The sequence below is a fragment of the Hypomesus transpacificus genome, chromosome 22 (assembly GCF_021917145.1).
Source record: "Hypomesus transpacificus isolate Combined female chromosome 22, fHypTra1, whole genome shotgun sequence".
NCBI classification, from domain to species: Eukaryota; Metazoa; Chordata; class Actinopteri; order Osmeriformes; family Osmeridae; genus Hypomesus; species Hypomesus transpacificus.
In genome coordinates, this window is record NC_061081.1 from 12035065 (window position 1) to 12052282 (window position 17218).

The 17218-nt window shown below is 49.4% G+C and overlaps 1 protein-coding gene across 2 annotated transcripts in view; it reads left to right on the forward strand.

The window, feature by feature from the left end:
- The first annotated feature begins 2083 nt into the window (after positions 1–2083).
- Positions 2084–17218, forward strand: part of coro2aa (coronin 2Aa) — a 26774-nt gene continuing 11639 nt past the window's right edge. Inside the window, exon 1 of one of the 2 annotated variants that reach the window (XM_047044639.1) lies at positions 2084–2783. In XM_047044639.1, coding sequence (XP_046900595.1) covers positions 2769–2783 — 15 coding nt within the window. In that variant the 5' untranslated portion in view covers positions 2084–2768. Of the gene's footprint in view, positions 2784–16141; positions 16572–17218 lie in introns of those variants that run through there. The other variant, XM_047044640.1, reaches the window with a different exon arrangement.

Sequence of the window (17218 nt, forward strand, 5' to 3'; positions counted from 1 at the left end):
TTGACCTGTCTCTTTCTTCCACTTCCAACAGAAATCCTGTTCTGAATTGAGCCAATGTTTGTTAATGGACTATGCATAGTTTTGGAGTTTTCTTGTTTCCAGGTTGAATAAAAATATAAAGTATATATCCTGCCCAGAGGAGAGACATACCGGGGATGGTGGTTAGGGTGGGGATGGTGGTTAGGGTGGGGATGGTGGTTAGGGTGAGGATGGTGGGGATGGTGGTTAGGGTGAGGATGGTGGTTAGGGTGAGGATGGTGGTTAGGGTGGGGATGGTGGTTAGGGTGGGGATGGTGGGGATGGTGGTTAGGGTGAGGATGGTGGTTAGGGTGGGGATGGTGGTTAGGGTGAGGATGGTGGTTAGGGTGAGGATGGTGGTTAGGGTGGGGATGGTGGTTAGGGTGAGGATGGTGGTTAGGGTGAGGATGGTGGGGATGGTGGTTAGGGTGGGGATGGTGGTTAGGGTGAGGATGGTGGGGATGGTGGTTAGGGTGGGGATGGTAGTTAGGGTGAGGATGGTGAGGATGGTGGTTAGGGTGAGGATGGTGGTTAGGGTGGGGATGGTGGTTAGGGTGAGGATGGTGGTTAGGGTGGGGATGGTGGTTAGGGTGGGGATGGTGGTTAGGGTGAGGATGGTGGGGATGGTGGTTAGGGTGAGGATGGTGGTTAGGGTGGGGATGGTGGGGATGGTGGTTAGGGTGGGGATGGTGGTTAGGGTGAGGATGGTGGTTAGGGTGGGGATGGTGGTTAGGGTGGGGATGGTGGTTAGGGTGAGGATGGTGGTTAGGGTGGGGATGGTGGTTAGGGTGGGGATGGTGGTTAGGGTGAGGATGGTGGGGATGGTGGTTAGGGTGGGGATGGTGGTTAGGGTGAGGATGGTGGGGATGGTGGTTAGGGTGGGGATGGTGGTTAGGGTGAGGATGGTGGGGATGGTGGGGATGGTGGTTAGGGTGGGGATGGTGGTTAGGGTGGGGATGGTGGTTAGGGTGGGGATGGTGGGGATGGTGGTTAGATTGGTTCCCCATCTCTCACACACACACACAGACACACATACTCTCTCACACACACACTCTGTCTCTCTCACACACATACACACTGTCTCTCACACACACACTCTGTCTCTCTCACACACACACACTCTGTCTCTCTCACACACACACACACTCACACAAAACTTCCATACATCTCACACACAAATGCCTCAATCAAAACCAAACAACCACGCCTTGCACACATGCTCGGAAACAGGTTGGTTCGCTCCTGAAACCTGGAATTCCAGAGAACAAGATCTTAAATTGCATGAGAACTCAACGGTTTTCTGACCAGGTCACCCGTTGTTGTACCCAAATCATTGACCTGTCAAAAACTGTGACCATGGGTCACTGTTCGAATGGCTTGCCGTACTGTTCAGCATGTTTGAGCCCTAACCTATACCCATAACCCATACCCTAACTCTAACATTGGCAAGCCATTAAAACAGCGACCCCTGGTCAGTTTTCGACAGATCAACGATTTCGGTACAACACTGATTCTAAATTCATGAATCACCCTGTAATAACAGTGAGGGGACACTAGAGGGAGACATCGTCCCTCAAACTGTACGGGTTGTTTAGTGCAGTGTCTGGGATTACATGAGATGACGAGTGTAAACACACCCAGTGTTAAAGACTAAGATTGACACCAGATTATAGTGGACCCCACCTAGAAAGGTGACAGGTATGTTGATGCGGCCTGTTCATCTGTCATTAGATGCAGTCTCTAAAAGACGTAACGTAACACAAACCCCTGTTTTAACCAGTCCCAATTAAAACTTTGGTTATCCGATCTATATACAGGGTAGAGGTCAGGACTAGCCTTAACTAAATAAGCACGTATCTTGGTTACAGTGAGAGGCAAATCTGTTTACAGGACTGAGGTAGGCTTGTTATCTCGTCTATTTAAAGATACTGGCAGTGGATCAAAACCACCAGTAACCTGTCGATCTGTCAGACTGGTATTGGTGACTTCAGGGAGGAGCTCCATACTGGTTTCCAGTCTAAAGCGCTGACCCATTTAAAGGAATTACCACCAGTAAATGCGAAATAGGCCCTACTGGTTGGTTATGTTATGTCCTGAACGCATCGACTAGGCATACAGCGCCAAGCCACCTGTCATCCAATGAGAGCTTCAGCAAATGGTTTCGATGGCGTTTTAATGGTGTCCATTGTCAGCGCGTTGTTCCTTTGTCATTGTTGTAATATCAATGGTGCTGTGAGGTCACGGGCGACGGCGCACGGACAGTCCCCTCGACCCCCTCTTGTTGGCAGCGCACGTGCTCTTGAGCTCCGCGTGCATGAAGTCTTTCAAATCCAACAGACCGACAGACGGCCGAGCCGGTCGCAGGATAAAACCCCTACCAAGACCGGGATGATTCACGACAGTAACATCTACGGCTAAATTCCCCGCACTTTCTCGGGAGCGGCAGCATCTCTCCGCCCCTCGGTTCCACAGCACTCCGCTCTTTTCTTTTTTCCCTCACTGCGGAGTGTGCGCTTGTGTGCGGGTGTTGACAGTGAGGACACATCATCATCATCGTTGTCTTCTCGTTTTAGCCGTTCGTTATGGTTTCTGTAGGATCATCGTCATCATCACCACAACTCATTACTGACACGTAAAACGACTTCCAAACAGCGTGTGTGTGTCCTACGGAAGAGAGGCACCGCGCCATCCACCGCTGCGGTTCGGGTTTCTCCCTCACAAACCGTTTCCACCTGCCCGACACATCTTGCATGACAATCTCAAAGGTAAGAGGTTGGCGCTTTGATTTCACGCCGCCATATCCCAAAGTTATATCATGATTTTTCCAGCAAGTCGACAACTGCTCTTCAAAGGTGAACGCGGGTTGTTGTTGTCGCTGTTGTTTTCAGGCTTGCTTGGCTGTGGTTGCGGCCGCGTGGTACAGTGCAGTCCATGTGGTGTAGAATAATATTTAATAGCCTATACAAAAACATGTAGGTCCTAATCAATAACATTTGACTCATTGTAATGAATTCTCAACGCAGCGGGGTCACAATGAAACGGGCCGTTTTGACTGCAGTTGTTATACGAACGCGCTTGGGTATCGCTTACAACGTATGCTGATCGCAGCAGTCCAGCCGTGCCCCAGATGGAGCGCCCATTGTTGCGTTTTGAGTTGTGACAGGGTAGACGTAAACAAACCGGAGACATCAGAACTACCGTTTGGTACAGCTGTTTTATTCCCGACGTGAGTTTCTAACATGTGAGATTGGCGACGGGCAGTGTTGAGGATCTCTCCTTAGTGATTTGCAGAAGAAAGGGCTCGCGTTGTTCCCTGGCTGACACCAGGTAGGGATTCTTCACGAGATGGAAAACACGACTGTGTTTCAGATCAAGGGTCAAAAAAGTGTATGAAGAAAATTCTCCCAAAGCATGACAACATGATAGTCTGTGAGAGGCGTTGGTTTGCTAGTGTTAAAACACAACTTTTATAACTTATAGGCTGACCGGGGGAAAGTGTTAATGCAATAACAATGATTGCAGAGAGCAAGCCAGTATTAGAGGTTTGCCAGAACAAGCAATTCGATGTGTTTTCTAAAAGGAGATGGTGTAAGAGGAGAGATAGAGACACTCCTCAGCCCATATGCAAGCCAGCAGAAGCGGGTCATCTCTGATGCTGAACGTGAGACAGACCACGGGACAGGTTCTGAACAAACCCTCACTGGGAGGACAGCCAGGAGAGCAGCAGTGTCTACAACACTCTGTCTCACACACACACTGTCTCACACACACACACACACACCCTGTCTCACACACACACACACACACTCTGCCTCACACACACACTGTCTCACACACACACTGTCTCACACACACAGGACAGCCAGGAGAGCAGCAGTGTCTGTAATGATGGGCGTCATCTTTGTAGATATACACTTTCATCTCTCTGTCTCTCTCCCTCTCTTGCTCACTGTCTCTCTGTCTCTCGCTCTCTCCCCTTGTGAAATCTGTAACAGAGCCATAAAACACCCTATATCTGTACCAGGCTATTAGACAAGGCAGTTCACACACAGAGCTGAGATTCTATCTCCCCTCCTCACACCTTCACAGGCAGCTGCAAGGCCCAGAGAGACAGTCACATCCCCTGTGTGCTTATAGGACCTGTGTGTGCTTATAGGACCTGTGTGTGCTTATAGGACCTGTGTGTGCTTATAGGACCTGTGTGTGCTTATAGGACCTGTGTGTGCTTATAGGACCTGTGTGTGCTTATAGGACCTGTGTGTGCTTATAGGACCTGTGTGTGCTTATAGGACCATTACATGCAGAGCTCTACAGACTACTACAGAGTGGCCTACTTGAAGCAAAGTGTACTTGCGGAGTACATTCAAAGGCAGTTTGTTTACTAGGACAAGTACACGAAGATGGCTGCTGCAGTTTTATTGGGTGTGTAATTGTCAGGTATCAAAGTCCTGCTGATAGAAGCTGCTCACAGAGTGGGTGTGGCTTTGAGCAAACATGAACCCCAGGCTGTGATTGGCAGGCCCTTGAACCACAGGCTGTGATTGGCAGCTAATTTCTCAGGATGTCACAATGACACACTTATGTAACAGGAAGCTGCTTGTTCCTGCAAACAGTGCCTGACAACCAGGCACGCCCATCAAACATGATTGATTTGTATATTGATCGATTCCGGTTTGAATTCCAGCAAGAATCTGCGTTGATATCTTCCTCAGACAAAGTGCAAAGGAATTGTCTTAACGCATGTACGTGCAGTCACACACATGCATACACAGGGTTTCCCACAGAAAATGTGTGCAGAGTGAAGGCGGCAGGCGTGTGTTGCTTAGGCGGCTGCCTTAAACGAAAAGTGCTGCGGGAAAACCTGGTCATACACATGCATGTCTGAAGTCAGCAGCACATCCATGGAATGCTGCTTGTAATCATTACTGAGGTGAAGAAAACCCTGAAGGAGAACAGTGAGGTTGCATCACAGAGATGTCTCTCAAACTGAAGACAACCACAATGCCTTTCTTTCACATTCAGTATATTTGACAGTTCTGCTTGTATGTCCAGATGACTGTCGAGGCGGTACAGGTGTGTGTGCTGCCTGGTACAGGTGTGTGTGCTGCCTGGTACAGCTGTGTGTGCTGCCTGGTACAGGTGTGTGTGGTGCCTGGTACAGCTGTGTGTGCTGCCTGGTACAGCTGTGTGTGTGCTGCCTGGTACAGCTGTGTGTGTGCTGCCTGGTACAGCTGTGTGTGCTGCCTGGTACAGGTGTGTGTGCTGCCTGGTACAGCTGTGTGTGGTGCCTGGTACAGCTGTGTGTGGTGCCTGGTACAGCTGTGTGTGCTGCCTGGTACAGCTGTGTGTGGTGCCTGGTACAGCTGTGTGTGCTGCCTGGTACAGGTGTGTGTGCTGCCTGGTACAGCTGTGTGTGTGCTGCCTGGTACAGCTGTGTGTGCTGCCTGGTACAGGTGTGTGTGCTGCCTGGTACAGGTGTGTGTGCTGCCTGGTACAGCTGTGTGTGGTGCCTGGTACAGCTGTGTGTGCTGCCTGGTACAGGTGTGTGTGTGTGCTGCCTGGTACAGCTGTGTGTGCTGCCTGGTACAGGTGTGTGTGTGTGCTGCCTGGTACAGCTGTGTGTGGTGCCTGGTACAGGTGTGTGTGCTGCCTGGTACAGGTGTGTGTGTGCTGCCTGGTACAGGTGTGTGTGCTGCCTGGTACAGCTGTGTGTGCTGCCTGGTACAGGTGTGTGTGCTGCCTGGTACAGGTGTGTGTGCTGCCTGGTACAGGTGTGTGTGCTGCCTGGTACAGGTGTGTGTGTGCTGCCTGGTACAGGTGTGTGTGCTGCCTGGTACAGGTGTGTGTGTGTGCTGCCTGGTACAGGTGTGTGTGTGTGCTGCCTTGTACAGCTGTGTGTGCTGCCTGGTACAGGTGTGTGTGCTGCCTGGTACAGGTGTGTGTGCTGCCTGGTTTTCACCTGTTGAATGAACTCTGGACCTGATTGGCTGGATAGCAGCCTCTAACTGGATGAGGTCAGCATCCATGGTTACCGTTCTGTCATAGATACCAGACAAGTCAGTCTGTCTTGGAGCCTTACGGTTCATTATGACCTCACAGTCACGCCCCCCCCCCCCCCCCCCCCCCGCCTGCAGGAAGTGATGTCAGGACAGAACAGGATATGATGTAAAGTTCTCTGTGGCGTTTCCATGCTGATGATCAGCTACAGGCCTGGTGTGTGTGGACAAGCACGACAGGGATGTAGCTGAGTCAGTGTACACCCCTTCATATCCAGAATGACTCCAAGCCTGAAGATGGTATGGAAAGATAAGGACTCAACCAGGCCACAGGTGGAGTGTTTCTCAGATCTGAAACACTCCAAACAGATGTGTTATTGTCAGAACACTGTCTCTGTGGCACCATTGGGAGGAAGAACACTTATGACATCCATCCCAACCCTGTGACCCCCCCCCCCCCCCCCCCGCCTGACAGCTCTGCATCCTTTAACCTGCCAGTCTGACCTGTCATCACAAGTCTGCTGGGTAAAGGCACTGTGGGAAGTCCTGCTGCTGTGATTCATGTCAAGGTGGAAGGATGGTTGATGGATGAGTCAGACGATTGTGTGTTGGAACCTGAAGGTGACCTAGAGGTTCTTTGTGGAATGTTCTAGAACTGTTCCTAAGAACCACCATGATTTGATTTATTATTCTGTCTCACCCTTTATGACATGGTCTCAACTGTAGTACTGCATCTAGTTTGTTTAAAGTGTTTTAACTTAACTTTAAAATAATGTATTTATTTAGCAGACACTTATATAGAAAGCATGATACAGGAGGATTCAAACCTGCAACCTCATCCAACTCGATGCTGAGCATCCATTACTTTATTCACTTGATTGATCGAAACATTGAAACATTAACCCTGGTTGTGGCGCTAAATCATCTTGTTTTCTTACATGTTTAATCCTTCCAGCTAACTAATACTGCGGCCATAGAATATTCTGTCTGAGCTACTGAAAAGTCTGTCCTATCGTACTGGCCCATGGCTCAAGGTGGAGCTGGTGTGACTCAGGTGGAGCTGGTGTGACTCAAGGTGGAGCTGGTGTGACTCAGGTGGAGCTGATGTGACTCAGGGTGGAGCTGGTGTGACTCAGGGTGGAGCTGGTGTGACTCAGGTTGGAGCTGGTGTGACTCAGGTTGGAGCTGGTGGGACTCAGGTTGGAGCTGGTGTGACTCAGGGTGGAGCTGGTGTGACTCAGGTGGAGCTGGTGTGACTTAGGGTGGAGCTGGTGGGACTCAGGTTGGAGCTGGTGGGACTCAGGGTGGAGCTGGTGGGACTCAGGGTGGAGCTGGTGTGGCTCAGGTGGAGCTGGTGGGACTCAGGTGGAGCTGGTGGGACTCAGGTTGGAGCTGGTGTGACTCAGGGTGGAGCTGGTGGGACTCAGGGTGGAGCTGGTATGGCTCAGGTGGAGCTGGTGGGACTCAGGGTGGAGCTGGTGGGACTCAGGTGGAGCTGGTGGGACTCAGGGTGGAGCTGGTGTGACTCAGGTGGAGCTGGTGGGACTCAGGGTGGAGCTGGTGGGACTCAGGTGGAGCTGGTGGGACTCAGGGTGGAGCTGGTGTGACTCAGGTGGAGCTGGTGGGACTCAGGGTGGAGCTGGTGTGACTCAGGTGGAGCTGGTGTGGCTCAGGGTGGAGCTGGTGGGACTCAGGGTGGAGCTGGTGGGACTCAGGGTGGAGCTGGTGTGGCTCAGGGTGGAGCTGGTGTGGCTCAGGGTGGAGCTGGTGGGACTCAGGGTGGAGCTGGTGGGACTCAGGTGGAGCTGGTGTGGCTCAGGGTGGCTTCCCTGACTCTGGTTATGAATCTTAAAATGTTCTTATGTAACCATGGCAACTGTGTCACATGACATGTGGAACACTAAGCCCACCAGCCGGTCATTGTGACTGTCAAACACTCTCACACACACTCTCACACACTCACACACACTCTCACACACTGTCACACACTGTCACAGACAGCCGTTAGCGCCTCCATCAACATTGTCCTTTGCTGTCTGTTGTCATCTCCTACCCCCTTATATCAGTTGGACAATGGTGTTGGAATTTGAAATTAGTTATGACATCCGCAAATAAGCATTTCTCTGTTTAGGCTTCTCAGTATTCCTCCCTCTCCTCTCTGTGTGTGAAAAACTAAGTTTTGGGGAAAAAAGTTTTGAAAGGTTGGAGAAAAAAAAAATGGCATCATTTCTGAGTACTTGATGAGGACTCTACTAAACTCTGCTGTAGGCCTACTCTATTGTACAACGGGTATGTTGGGCGGACACAAGCATGTTTGAGCTATGCAAGTGTGCCTCAAAGTGTAACATGTGGTGAGTGGCTGTGGGAGGCTAACACACCACCAGGTTCAGAGATTAGATCTTAGTCGTACACTAAAGGACATCCTCATGCTACAGTACACATGCATTATGGAGATGGTCATTCGCAACGGGCTTTCAACAAACCCTAGACTAGTCAGCATTCTTGTAGCACTTATGCTGTTAGCTAATGGACGTGATTGGGTTATGGCTGGTGTCTTGGCTGCCGATATGTCCTCGTTGTTTTTCGTCCCACAGATGCTGCGTCTGTACAGGTTGGCCAGTTAGCTGTTGTATTCTAGGCTATGGGCCACAAGACATGACGTCTCGCACGGACAGTCTTCACCGGATATTCAGCCCGGTGTTGACATGGTAACCCGCTATTGTAGCAGGGGCCGGGAATGAGGCGAGACTGCTCCGCTAACTTGATGTGGTTCTGCTTCCCCTGGAGTCTCTTATCTGTTCATGAATAATTGAATATGGCCAAGCTCCATTTTATCTTTTAATATTCATGAAGGGTTTCAATGAAGTGTAGCCTACGTGGCTGAGAGAAGAAGATTTCTTAAAACGTTTTCTAGGTGTAGGCATAACGAAATATCATCACACTTGGAAATGTAGACTTTTTTATATTTTATTTTTTACTGCTCTTGTCTTTGGAGTTTGTCCTTTAAATCGTCCAATTGATGAGATTAGATTATTGGCTCTCTATTTTGTGGAATTTGGACGTCTGCGATTGTCATGTTCTGCCCTAATCCCCGTTCCATTCCTTTGAGGTTCATCTAATATTTATCTTTCTGCAGCGTCCGCTAGGCTAAACTAAAAGCTACTTAGACTGAAGGGACTTGTGTAGCCCATCTATCATAACTTCAAATCCTATCAGGGCCGGATTCGGTAAGAGCTGTTGTCTCTGGAGCAGCTGTGGGATCATTCCCGTTTCTCAGGGAGAGAAATGAATCTGATGTGGTCTCTGTGTTGAAACATGACTTTTGAAATGACTCTGATCTGGTCTCTGTGTTGAAACATGACTTCTGAAATGACACTGATCTGGTCTCTGTGTTGAAACATGACTTCTGAAATGACTCTGATCTGGTCTCTGTGTTGAAACATGACTTCTGAAATGACACTGATCTGGTCTCTGTGTTGAAACATGACTTCTGAAATGACTCTGATCTGGTCTCTGTGTTGAAACAGGACTTCTGAAATGACTCTGATGTGGTCTCTGTGTTGAAACATGACTTCTGAAATGACTCTGATCTGGTCTCTGTGTTGAAACATTACTTCTGAAATGACACTGATCTGGTCTCTGTGTTGAAACATGACTTCTGAAATGACTCTGATCTGGTCTCTGTGTTGAAACATGACTTCTGAAATGACTCTGATCTGGTCTCTGTGTTGAAACATGACTTCTGAAATGACTCTGATCTGGTCTCTGTGTTGAAACATGACTTCTGAAATGACTCTGATCTGGTCTCTGTGTTGAAACATGACTTCTGAAATGACTCTGATCTGGTCTCTGTGTTGAAACATGACTTCTGAAATGACACTGATCTGGTCTCTGTGTTGAAACATGACTTCTGAAATGACTCTGATCTGGTCTCTGTGTTGAAACATGACTTTTGAAATGACACTGATCTGGTCTCTGTGTTGAAACATGACTTCTGAAATGACTCTGATCTGGTCTCTGTGTTGAAACATGACTTCTGAAATGACTCTGATCTGGTCTCTGTGTTGAAACATGACTTCTGAAATGACACTACTTAATGGATGTCACCCTGTATGGTTGAACATGCCGTTGTGACTCCAGCTCACAGCTGGATGCCTTGATTCAGGTAGCACACTACCAGTAGAGCAACCTGATGTTCTGACTTGGTCAACAGGCGAGGGTTAGGAGGGTAGAAGACACACACACTTCCAAGGTTTCTTCCATTTCCTCTGGTTTCCTGGGAGTTTTTCCTGGTCTTCTTTGAGGGTTTAGGTACAAATCTACGGGTGCATGTGAAGCCCTACAAACACTTGTGTTTGTAAAGAGAGCAATACAAATAAGATTTTATTTGAAACACGTATAATATAGACACACATCAAGACATACTGTACGTGCATGCACACACACACACACACAGTCTTACTTGCATGTGAGGGTGTGTATTATGGGGACCCCCCATGTATTACAGGACCCCCTCGAAAACGAGATGCTGCATCTCAAGGGGTTATCCTCCAAACAATAAATTTCAAATGGGATGCAGTTTGCTCTAGTTACTCTGCCTGCATGCCTCTCACTGTAAGTCAATAAACGGATTGATTTAGTTTTCAGTTTCACAAGCTCATCTGATATTTGTCGTTGAATCGCTGGTCACTGGAGTCCGGGTGAGTGTGTGTGTGTGCATAGGCGTGTGTGTGTGTGTGTTCTTCAGGTCTGTCTTATCACCATGGTGTTTTATAATAACAGGATGATGACAACTTTAGAGCTTCAATACAGTCACCTCATGATGATGTCATCTCATCTGACATCATAGGAAAATCTAGTCAATATTTTTCCCTTTTTCTCTTTAATTGAACAGCACAGTATTTAAGTAATTCTCATCCCCTGTGTTCAGTACATAAAAACCATGGCTCGGTTTATTTTTAAAAACCCTTTAGACGAGGCTTACATCCTTTCAAACACAGGCAACGTCAGACTGTGTGTGTGTGTGTGGTGTTTGGTGTAAAAGCGTGACAGTGAGAGAGATGTGTCTCATCACGTGTTGATAACCTAGCTTTATGACATGAATCACCGTTGGATGAAACCGCCACACCAGGTCTGACTCATTACCTGGAAGGCTCAGCAGAATCAGAGCTCAACTCTTGGACTCCCTCCCCTCTCCCAGGTATTTAGTCATTAACGTGTGACATGTAAGGACTAGACATGTGGTCTAATGTCACGGCAGCTCCTGACGAGGAGGGCCACAGCTGCACCACCATGTCCCAACTACAGCAGAACAAAAAGATACGTTTGGCCAAATCTGTTGATGATGAACGTCCTGGACATAAAAGATAACTCCCAAAACACAGAACCCTTACGTTGTACATTTGTTTAAGACCTTTCTGTTGGCATGTAGGTGTAGGCTTTCTGTTTTGAGTACGTAAATCGCACAGGGCAAATGGCCTGAATTTCCTTACAATTGTTCCTCTTTGGTTCTGACAGTGAAATTGGTAGTGGCCGTTGAAGTAATTTCAATTGCAAAACACCAAACATGTAAATGTCTTGTCTTCTGGTCACCTTTGAAAAACACAGTGCGGTGGCAAAACATGTTTTCAAGGACTCCCTAAAAGTTTATAGTTTGGTCATATCCTCGAAGAAAGTTGAGAACTATCTTTTTCTATATTTTCCATTCCTTTCAGAGATTAATACTACTCTCCTCTACAGACCATCAAATATACACTGTTTCTAAATAAACTGAAACAACATGAGATCAAAGGGAGTAGTTGTGTTGCTAGGTAGTGTTTAGGTTGTTTAGTTTGCGTGGGGACCAACTGAACCAGGGCCTGATGTCTCTTATGGACCCTTAGGCATTGACAGGGTCTTTGTCTCAGGAATGTGTCCGCCCTTGTGGATGTCTGAACAAAGGAGGGCCTGGCTGTCTGATGACCCTCCCTGTCGCTAGGCTGAGAGGCCTGGCTGTCTGATGACCCTCCCTGTCGCTAGGCTGAGAGGCCTGGCTGTCTGATGACCCTCCCTGTCGCTAGGCTGAGAGGCCTGGCTGTCTGATGACCCTCCCTGTCACTAGGCTGAGAGGCCTGGCTGTCTGATGACCCTCTGTGTCGCTAGGCTGAGAGGCCTGGCTGTCTGATGACCCTCCCTGTCGCTAGGCTGAGAGGCCTGGCTGTCTGATGACCCTCCCTGTCGCTAGGCTGAGAGGCCTGGCTGTCTGATGACCCTCCGTGTCGCTAGGCTGAGAGGCCTGGCTGTCTGATGACCCTCCCTGTCGCTAGGCTGAGAGGCCTGGCTGTCTGATGACCCTCCCTGTCGCTAGGCTGAGAGGCCTGGCTGTCTGATGACCCTCCCTGTCGCTAGGCTGAGAGGCCTGGCTGTCTGATGACCCTCCCTGTCGCTAGGCTGAGAGGCCTGGCTGTCTGATGACCCTCCCTGTCGCTAGGCTGAGAGGCCTGGCTGTCTGATGACCCTCCCTGTCGCTAGGCTGAGAGGCCTGGCTGTCTGATGACCCTCCCTTTCGCTAGGCTGAGAGGCCTGGCTGTCTGATGACCCTCCCTGTCGCTAGGCTGAGAGGCCTGGCTGTCTGATGACCCTCCCTGTCGCTAGGCTGAGAGGCCTGGCTGTCTGATGACCCTCCCTGTCGCTAGGCTGAGAGGCCTGGCAGCTAGCTATGCTTGTATGGAAGTCTGCGATTTTTACGCATGATTGAGACGGGGTCACGTCAAGCAAGGCGCTAAGGATAATTTAGCGTTAATTACGCGTGGTTGACACATGGGGTTGTTTTAATACTTGCCAACTTGGCCTTCCATAGCTAGCGAAGTTTCTTTGTGTGCTGTCAAACCCCTGTCAAATTTAAGTACAGATATATTAGTTTTAAGCTTGCATATGTTTAAAACAAGTACATTGGTTGCGAATAAAGAGAGTTTTACTTGATAAGATTTCTTAAATAATGTAGATAATGTCATTTACTTACAGGAAGTCACCAGATATCAGATATGTATTTGACACAATCATTACAAAAACTAGAATTTAAAATCTAAAAACAAGTTGAACCATCAGTTATATGAGACAGACAGGACCAGCCACACTCACCTGTGAGAACACTGTTGGCCAACAAGGCTTATGTTCTTTGTTCTGTTGCCTTTGTCATGCCGGTCATGTCATCAGTACAAACAGACCTGATTCTAACCAAACAACAATCAAACCAGACAAGGCTATACTTTGTGCTTATATTTATTCAGTGAAAATCTCAAAATACACAAACCCACAGCTGCTAATCTGGGTCCCCTCTGTTCCCCCCGCCCCCTCCCCCCAGCACCCCCAGCCCCCTCCCCAACCCAGCGCCCTCCAGCTGCAGGTTAACACCCCTCGCCCCCACTCCCCTCCTCCCACTTCCACTAAACCCACCCCCAAATGAAACGCTCAAGACAGCGGACAGAGGAACACAGCAGCACTTTACGCTCCTAAACCAGGTGTTTACACCATGTGTAACAGGTGTCAAACCATCAGGGAATGACGACAAACTGAGGAAATGGGCGGCCATTACGGCTCCTGTGCCTTAAAGAAGCCGGGCTGCAGTTTCTCACAGGACACTGGCTATTAGCTGCGACTGTGTGATCCCTGATTAGAGAGAGAGGGAGGCCATGGAGCCTTCAGATGTTGGGAAGGGCTCCCAGGCTGTTAGACAACGTTCTCAGACTTCTTTTTCTTCTAAAGGTCGATTTAGGGTACTCCGTTTTACTCTGTTTTCCAAAAAACTGACACATGGGAACACCTTCGTCTCTCGGAGAGCCCCAGAGATCTCAACGTGCACCCCCTTGGCTGTGATTGGTCCGCTAACGACATAATTACCGTTGCTCCACCTACTCTTCTGGCGCTGAAGTGTTTTCAGCACCCACAGCCTACGGAGAACCATAAACGAAAAAGAGTATCGTATCCGTCCATATCCGTCCGACTGCCCATCCGTAAACTGAGTCGGAGTAGCATATAAAGCCCGTAAGAAGCAGAAACACACAGATCCAACTGTGACCTCCTAAGGAAACAGGCTTGGGGAAGTGGAGCAAGGTCATGCTACTAGTCTGAGCAGTCATACAGTCGTGTATTCAGCTTGGTTAGATCAAGCCTGCTTCTCCCAGATTCCACCTCCTGCTCTACCATCAATAACAGGATGAGAGTAGACTGATTGTATAAGATTGGTTATAGATAGATCACGTATAAGGTCGGTTGTAGGTAGATTACATGCTGTATGCGCTTGGCTGGGGATCTTAGATATTGCATAAGGTTTGCTGTAGCTGGTTTATAAATTGTGTGAGATTGTTTTTTTATCGTGCAGTACCAGATAATGGGAAAGGATTATTACACAGACTGGCTCAGCTTTCAGCTAGTCTGAAGTGTGTGTGTGTGTAAGTAAACATGTAGACTGGTGCGTGTCTCACTGCTGGATGTGTGTGTATGTATGTCAGTGTTGGCATATGGTTGTCTTGCATAACAACATGATTTAAAATAAATGGATCCCCCACCCACCTCTCTTTCTCGCTCCCCTCTCTCTCTGTGCTTCACTCAGTCCACTCAATCAACAGTAGTAGGTCAACATACATTGACATCACCTAAATGACCACATTTGTTTGTTTAAGGGCACTATTTAGCATTTCCATTCAGCTCAAATGGCCCATTCACCGTTGTAATGGGTTTGTTCAAGGTGTGTGTGTGTGTGTGTGTGTGTGGGGGGGGGGGGGGTTCCTCTACCTCCTTCTCAGCCTCCTGTTTCTCCATGTGAAGGCCAGCTGGCGATCTCTCTTCCCCCTCTTTCTCTTCATGCTCAAGTTGACCTGTTAGCCTAGCGTAGCCTGGTATAGCCAAGCCTAGCATGTCCTAACCTAGCATAAACGGGTGTAGCCTAGCATGTGCTAACCTAGCCTAGCCCTCCCCAGTCTATCTTGTGTACTTTGCTAGCCTCTGGCATTATGTAATGACCAGGATAGGGGCTGGGTGACGTGTAGCGATTATCAGCACTGCCGTCGGCATCAGCGCCAGATTTCAGGACAAGCTTGGCCCTCCGCCCAGCTTGCATCTCACCAGCGTTGTGCAATGTTGGTTTTCCATGCTGCTGGAAGGAGTTAATTAAAAAGCGATCAATCTTTTTCTCTTTTCGAAGGCAAAAATATGAGATCAGGGATAGTGACATCAGTCACTGTTAAGGTGCAGCGTGTGTGAGAGGGGAGAGAGAAGAGAGAGTAGAGGAGGGAGAGGAGAGGAGAGAGAAGAGAGAGTAGAGGAGGAGAGAGAAGAGAGAGTAGAGGAGGGGAGAGGAGAGAGAAGAGAGAGGAGAGGAGGGGAGAGAGAAGAGAGAGTAGAGGAGGGAGAGGAGGGGAGAGAGAAGAGAGAGTAGAGGAGGGAGAGGACAGGAGAGAGTAGAGGAGGGAGAGGACAGGAGAGAGAAGAGAGAGTAGAGGAGGGGAGAGAGGAGAGAGTAGAGGAGGGAGAGAGTAGAGGAGGGGAGAGGACAGGAGAGAGAAGAGAGAGTAGAGGAGGGGAGAGGGAGGAACGCAGGAGAGGGCGTTGTTCAGGGACCAGTGTCGGGGGGGGGGGGGTGTTTTACTGTAAGAGGCAGGACACAGGGACATGAAGATGAAGGAAGGAAGGAAGGATGGGGAGAGAGAGAGCGGGAGAGAGGAAGGGAGAGGAGGGAGGGAGTGGTAGTGGCGACTCGAAAAGATAAGGAGAGGAATCTTGATCTTGAATCTTGCAAACGCTGTGGAGGAGGACAGGGGGGAGGGAGGGAGGGAGGTGGGGAGGGAGGGAGGGAGGTGGGGAGGGAGGGAGGTGGGGAGGGAGGGAGGTGGGGCAGTGTGATCTGCCGGAGGAGGAGGGGGAGTGTCTGATTACCTCTGTCTCTCTCTCGCCCTCCCACCCCACCCCTCTCTCTCTCGCCCTCCCACCCCACCCCTCTCTCTCTCGCCCTCCCACCCCACCCCTCTCTCTCTCGCCCTCCCACCCCACCCCTCTCTCTCTCGCCCTCCGACCCCGCCCCTCTCTCTCTCTCTCTCTCTCTCTCTCTCTCTCTCTCTGTCTCTCTCTCTGTTTATCTCTCTCTTGCCCTCCCGCCCCTCTCTCTCTCTCTCTCTGTCTGTGGCGAGTTCTGGCACCACCCTTTTAGGGAGTGTTCAATCACACACACTCATGCTCTTTCTCCTCTGCCTACACACTTCCTCACCTAATCTCTCTCTCTCTCACCGCTGGATGTGTGTGAGCAAGTGTGGAGCTGCCAGATCAGCTGACCCTGTCAGGACAGCTGGAAGGAGCCGTGCCTGTGGATGTCCTCTGTACTGATGATGACCTGGACCAGCCTGGTGGATTAGGGCCTTGGACTCAGAGATCTCTCTTGGAAGCGCGTGTGTGTGTGTGGAAGGCATACTCGTCCAATGTGGGCTGAGTGAGGAGGAGAGAGATTTGTTGGGAACTGACAGACAGACAGACAGACAGCACCTGGACTCACAGAAACTGTCTCCAGCTTCCACATAGACAGAAAAGGTGAGTCTGTCTCTCTCTGTGTCCACAGTCTCCTGGTTAGTGTACCTGACTTATGCCTGAGATTGTGTGTGTGTGTGAGCTGTGAGTAACCACTGAACTGGTGAGGTGCGTATGTAGGTGGGGGGTTATTGAGGCATGCTTGAACAAGATAAAGTCCCATGGAAGAGAAACTAACTTCTAATTGAGGGAGTGTTTGAAGTGTGTGTGTCCTCTTCTGGACTGTATGCGGACAATGAGTTTAAAATCCTGGAATCTGTAGTGTACAAGCTCACGTAATCATGTCAGTGTTATTGTGCGTGTGTGTGAGTGTGTGTGTCTGTTTGTGTGTGTGTGTGAGCTGGAGCCCTGAAGTGTGTGTGTGTGTGTGGAGTAGGCAGTGTGTGTGTGGAGGCAGTGTGTGTGTGTGTGTGGAGTAGGCAGTGTGTGTGTGTGTGTGTGGAGTAGGCAGTGTGTGTGTGTGTGTGTGAGCTGGAGCCCTGAAGTGTGTGTATGGAGGAGGCAGTGTGTGTTTGGAGGCAGTGTGTGTGTGTCCTCTTCTCCTATCTCAGCTTTCCTGTCACACACACTTCATGACAAACATCTTGAATATGAGCATGAAGTGTTGTGTAAGTGTTGTGTAAGTGTGTACTTGTGTGTGTGTCTTTGCC